This window comes from Gymnogyps californianus, unplaced genomic scaffold (genome assembly GCF_018139145.2).
Source record: "Gymnogyps californianus isolate 813 unplaced genomic scaffold, ASM1813914v2 HiC_scaffold_486, whole genome shotgun sequence".
Taxonomy (NCBI): Eukaryota; Metazoa; Chordata; class Aves; order Accipitriformes; family Cathartidae; genus Gymnogyps; species Gymnogyps californianus.
Genome location: NW_026114385.1, coordinates 1 through 5,808, shown reverse-complemented (window position 1 = coordinate 5,808; position 5,808 = coordinate 1). Strand labels below are relative to the sequence as shown.

The 5,808-nt window shown below is 58.3% G+C and overlaps 1 protein-coding gene across 1 annotated transcript; it reads right to left on the bottom strand.

Moving 5' to 3' along the window:
* Positions 1-397: 397 nt before the first annotated feature.
* On the bottom strand, positions 398-5,351 carry LOC127028914 (non-receptor tyrosine-protein kinase TYK2-like; the record flags this gene model as incomplete). The annotated part of the gene is made up of 7 exons (XM_050914562.1): positions 398-704; positions 1,856-1,966; positions 2,077-2,194; positions 2,323-2,495; positions 3,140-3,258; positions 3,572-3,764; positions 5,167-5,351. Coding segments are annotated over 7 exons (1,034 nt in total), but the record flags the coding sequence as incomplete, so codon positions are not given.
* Between the last annotated feature and the right edge of the window lie 457 nt (positions 5,352-5,808).

Below are 5,808 nucleotides of genomic sequence, written 5' to 3'. Positions count from 1 at the left end.
GCAGCGGAGACCCCAAACCCCCATAAAGTGCCAAATTCTTTTGCTGAACCCCCATCCTTTTTTTTTTCGGGGGGGGGGGGGCCACCCCAAATCTCATCAGGAAGGAGATCCAGCACCCCACGGTCCCCAAAGCCGGCCTCAGCGGGGTTTCGGCAGCTCCCGGAGGAAGAGGAGGGAGCCGGGGGGGGGGTGTAAGGCCGTAAATCTGCTCCCCCCCCCCACTCCATCCCCAGTGTCTCATTCACAGTGTTCGGCAGGAGAGGCGTGCCGCGGCGTGCCGCGCGGCGAGGATAGGCACAGGGATGGCCGTGGATCCGGAGCGGGGCAGGGATGGGGTGGGGGGGACACACGGACGGATACGGCGTGGCTGAGGGGGGGATATCCCCCCCCCGCCGTGAGTGCTGCTCTGCCGCACGCCCACCTCGCCAACCCGACGTTTCCTTACCCCGTGCCGAAACGCCGCCGGGAAAACCGGCTACGGTGTTTTGGGGAGCGGAGGGGGGGGGGCGGGGGTGAGCGTGTGTCTGTCCCCCCCCCAACCTCTCCGCCGCCTCGTCCGCCATCCCGGCTCAGCAGAGGCTGAAGACGGAGGGAGCCTGAGCCCGGTATTTCTCGTGGAAGTTCTTGAGGATGGGGACGAGGTTGTGGAAGGCCGGGCGGAAGGAAGCCTCCGCTTCCCAGCAGTTCTTCATCAGCCGGTAGATCTGGGTCGAGGGGATGGGAGACGGAGAAACAGCCGGATTCGGTGGGATTTCGTGGGGAATAAGGGGTGGGCAGGGGGGGATCCTCGCTGCCGGAGCCCTGCCTGCGGCGTTCGGGCCCCCGACTTCGCCTGTCCCTCCTCTTCCCCGCAGCACTCCGAAGGCTTTCCCCTTTCTCCCCTTCCCTCTCCCATTTTTCCCTCCCCACCTTTTCCCCCCTTTCCCTTCCTTCCCCCCTCCCTTCCCTCCCCTTTTCCCCATCCTTCCCCATCCTTTTCCCCATCCTTTTCCCCCTTCTCCCCCTTTTTCCCCCCCATTCCCCCCTTCCCCCCCTTTTTTCCCCCCATTCCCCATTCCCCATCCTTTCCCCCCTCTTCCATCTTTTCCCCTCCATCTTTTCCTCCTCTTCCCTTCCCCATCTTTTCCCCTCCATCTTTTCCTCCTTCCCCATCTTTTCCCCTCCGTCTTTTCCTCCTCTTCCCTTCCCCATCTTTTCCCCTTCCCCATCTTTTCCTCCTTCCCCATCTTTTCCTCCTTCCCCATCTTTTCCTCCTTCCCCATCTTTTCCTCCTTCCCCATCTTTTCCTCCTTCCCCATCTTTTCCTCCTTCCCCATCTTTTCCCCTTCCCCATTTTCCTCCTTGCCCACTTTTCCCCTTCCCCATTTTCCTCCTTGCCCACTTTTCCCCTTCCCCATTTTCCCTTCCCACTTTTCCCCTTCCCCACTTTTCCCCTTCCCCACTTTTCCCCTTCCCATTTCCTCCTTGCCCACTTTTCCCCTTCCCCATTTTCCTCCTTGCCCACTTTTCCCCTTCCCCATTTTCCTCCTTGCCCACTTTTCCCCTTCCCCATTTTCCTCCTTGCCCACTTTTCCCCTTCCCCATTTTCCCCTTCCCCATTTTCCCCTTCCCCACTTTTCCCCTTCCCCATTTTCCTCCTTGCCCACTTTTCCCCTTCCCCATTTTCCTCCTTCCCCACTTTTCCTCCTTCCCTCCTCACTTTTTCTCTTCCCTCCACCAATTTTCCCTCCCCGCTTTTTTCCCTTCCCTCCCCGCTTTTTCCCCCCCCCTTTCCCCGGGGGCTGTCGCAGCCTGGCGGGGCAGACGGACGGACGGACGGACAGCCGGACAAGCCGTCGGAACAGCGGAGCCTCACCTCGCAAGGACAGTCCTTGGGACTCGGCAACCTCTTCCCCCTGTCCAGCAGCTCAATCAGCCGCAGCACCGTCATCTGCCCCTGCGTCGCCCCGATCATCTCGATGAATTTCTGCGGGGAAAGAGAAGAAAGAAAGAGAAGAAAAAAAAAAAGTCAGCCGCAATCGCCAGCTCGGCGAACGCCGCCGCGGTAAAACCGGTCATCGCCGAGCCGGGGCTCACCACGGGAGGGCTCTGGCCGGAGTCGCAGCGGGTGAGGAGCTCGTAGAGCGTCACTCCGAAGGACCAGACGTCGGACGCGTAGTAAAACTTACACTCCTTGAGGCACTCCATGGCGTACCTGCGCGGTTAAAGCCGCCGGTGAGCGCCGGCACGACTCGGCACGCGCCTCTGCTCACCGTATCCAACCCCAGCACCGTCTTCCGCTCGCCCCAAACCACCCCGCGCGGTGAAGGGAGCCGCGCTCACCAAAAGACGGGGCTGTCCCCGTCCTCGCAGACGCGGTAATACTCGTGGCCCTCGGGGATGGCTTTGGCTAAACCGAAATCCCCGATTTTCACCGTGTTTTCGTTCTCCAGCAGCACGTTGCGGGCGGCGAGGTCCCTGTGGATGTAGTGGAGGGAGTGCAGATAGGCCATGCCCTGGAGGAGGGGGAAAAGAGGGGGGTCAGAGCCTTTTTGGGGGGGGGTCAGAGCCATTTTCAGGGAGTCACAGCCATTTTCAGGGAGTCACAGCCATTTTGGGGGGGTCAGAGCCATTTTCAGGGGGTCACAGCCATTTTGGGGGGGGTCACAGCCATTTTCAGGGGGTCACAGCCATTTTTTGGGGGGGTCACAGCCATTTTCAGGGGGTCACAGCCATTTTGGGGGGGGTCAGAGCCATTTTGGGGAGCAGAGTAGCCCGGAGTGCAGATAGACTATGCCCTGGAGAAGGGGGAAAAGAGGGGGGTCAGAGCCATTTGGGGGGGGGTCAGAGCCATTTTGGGGGGGCTCACAGCCATTTTGGGGAGCCCAGAGTGCACACAGGCCATGCCCTGGAGAAGGGGCAAAAGAGGGGGGTCAGAGCCATTTTGGGGGGGGTCACAGCCATTTTGGGGGGGGGTCACAGCCATTTTTGGGGAGCAGAGTAGCCCAGAGTGCAGATAGGCTATGCCCTGGAGAAGGGGGAAAAGAGAGGTGTCAGAGCCATTTTTTGGGGGGGTCACAGCCATTTGGGGGGGGCTCACAGCCATTTTGGGGGGGGGGGTCAGAGCCCCAAGGAGAAGCCGGGAAGGTTTAGGCTTTACCTCGCAGATCTGCTGGGCGAAGAGCAGGATGTGGGCCAGGCTGACGTTGTGCTTGGGCAAGTAGTCTCGCAAGCTGCCGAGGGGGACGTACTCCATGATCAGCTGCACGATCTTCTCTCCTGGAGGAGGAGGAGGAGGAGGAGGAAGGCAGCGTGTGAACCTCATGGGGAGAGGGGAAACAACCCAGAGACACCCCCAACCCCAGCCCTCTGCCGAGAAGGGGATCCCTCCCCTGCTACCAGCCGCCAAAAAACTCGGGGAATCAGGTTTTTTAGCGTCTCCGCGGCAGCACCGGCGCCGCGGGTCGGACAACGCAAGCTCGTTGGCTCCGCTGTTGGCGTTCAACGACGACGTCGAGGGGAAAAACAACTCGGGTGGGGAGAGACGGCGACCGCCACCGAAGCCACCACGTGTCCCCCTCGGCCGCCTTACCCTGCTCGCTGCAGCAACCCTTGTATTTGACGATGTTTTCGTGATAAAGAGTCTTGAGGATCTCGATCTCCCTCTTCCAGCTGGTCAGCAGCTGCTGGCTGCAGCCGGATTTGAGCGATTTGACAGCCACCATTTCCCCCGTCCCGTCGTTCGTGGGGTCGTAGCAATAGAGGCTCACCTTGCCGAAGTGACCCTGGCAAAAAGCGGGCGCAGGATTTTGAGATCCTGCCGGGAGACGCTTTCCCGGCTTCCTCACCCCAAGAACAGCCTCTCTGGAAGCCCGCCATAGGGGTCAATAAACTTCTCAGACAGAGGGGAAGTCCTCAGCGAAAACAGCTTAAAAACTTTTGGTCCTCGTCCAAATACAGATTCTTTGGAAATCAGTCTGGAAAGAAGCTGGTTCGCCCAGAGGCGACCGGAGCGTATGAATCACCCAGCAGCGCAAGGCACCACGATAACCTGCTACGAGGGAGGTTATATATACATAACCCTTCCGAGCAGCTCCGAGCCCCTCCGCGCTTCCCGTCCCACCCAAAGGGATTAAGCCGCCCTCGGTATCTTTATCAGCTCCGTGGTCCGTTGGGGATTTATCATCTCAGCTCCTTTGGGGATTTAGACTTAGAGAATCAGAGAGGCACCGAGGTCGGAAAAGACCCTTAAGATCATCGAGTCCCGTCGTTAACGCGACGCTGCCGACTCTACCACCAAACCACGTCCCTCAGCACCACCTCTGCACATCTTTTGGGGACGGTGGCTCAGCCCCTTCCCTGGGCAGCCCGTTCAACGCTCAACAACCCTTTGGGGGAAGGAATTTTTCCTCCCATCCCATCTAAACCTCCCCTGGCACAACCTGAGGCCGTTTCCTCTCGTCCTGTCGCTTGGGAGAAGAGCCCGGCCCCCGCCTCGCCCCAACCTCCTTCCAGGGAGCGAGGAGGTCTCCCCTTGGCCTCCTTCTCTCCGGGCTAAACCACCCCCGTTCCCCCAGCCCCTTCTCCTCCTTCTCCAGCCCCTTCCCCAGCTTCGTTGCTCTTCTTGGGAGGCGCGATCCCACCTCCGACCCCGCAGAGCCCTTAGAGCCGGGGCAGGAGGTCACGGAAACGCCGGGATGGTTTGGGTGGGAAGGGAGCGGCAAGCCCCTGCCAGCAGCAGGGACGTCTTCGCCTCGAGCGGGCTGCTCCGAGCCCCGTCCAACCCCACCTCGAGCGTTCCCAGGGCCGGGGCATCGCCCACCTCTCGGGGCAACCCGGGCCAGCCCCAGATTTCCTCCTCGGATCCGCTGGGAAGCTCCCCTCTCTCAGTCTAGAACCATTCCCCCTCGTCCCGTCGCTCCGGGCCCGCCTGAAAAGCCTCTCCCCGTCTTTCTGGCGGGCGCTGGAAGGTGCGGGAAGCTCTCCCCGCAGCCTTCTCCTCTCCAGGCTGAGCACCCCCACCTCTCTCAGCCCGTCCTGGCAGCAGAGGGGTTCCGGCCCTCGGGTCATCTCCGTGCCCTCCTCCGGACCCGCTCCGACAGCTCCGGCCCTTCCCTCTGCTGGGGAGCCCGGAGCCGGACACGGGATTCCAGGGGAGGAGGGAGGTGAGCTCAAGATGTCGCTTACCTCCCCCAGCTCCCGAATCTTTTTCAGGTAACGCTTCTGAAAGACGGTGGGATCCGACACCGGGAAGTCGGGGTTCACCGAGGTGACGTCTAAGAGGTCTGGAATGAAAGGGGGGGCGAGGGGAGAGGGGAGAGTGGAGGTCGCCCCGCCGCAGAGACGCTCCGCACATTTTTCTCTCCCAACCCCTGCGCCCCGAGGAGTGCCCTTTCCTCCCCCTTTTTCTGCCCACCTTCCCCCTTTTTTCCAACCTTTTTTCCTTTTTTTAACCTTTTTTCCAACCTTTTTTCCTTTTTTTAACCTTTTTTCCAACCTTTTTTCCTTTTTTTAACCTTTTTTCCAACCTTTTTTCCTTTTTTAACCTTTTTTCAACCTTTTTTCCTTTTTTAACCTTTTTTCTAACCTTTTTTTCCTTTTTTTAACCTTTTTTTCCACCTTTTTTCCTTTTTTTAACCTTTTTTCCAACCTTTTTTCCAACCTTTTTTTTTTTTTTTTTTTTTTTTTTTTTTTTTTTTTTTTTTTTTTCCTTTTTTTAACCTTTTTTTTTTTTTTTTTTTTTTTTTTTTTTTTTTTTTTTTTTTTTTTAACCTTTTTTCCTTTTTTTAACCTTTTTTCCTTTTTTTAAACCTTTTTTCCTTTTTTTAA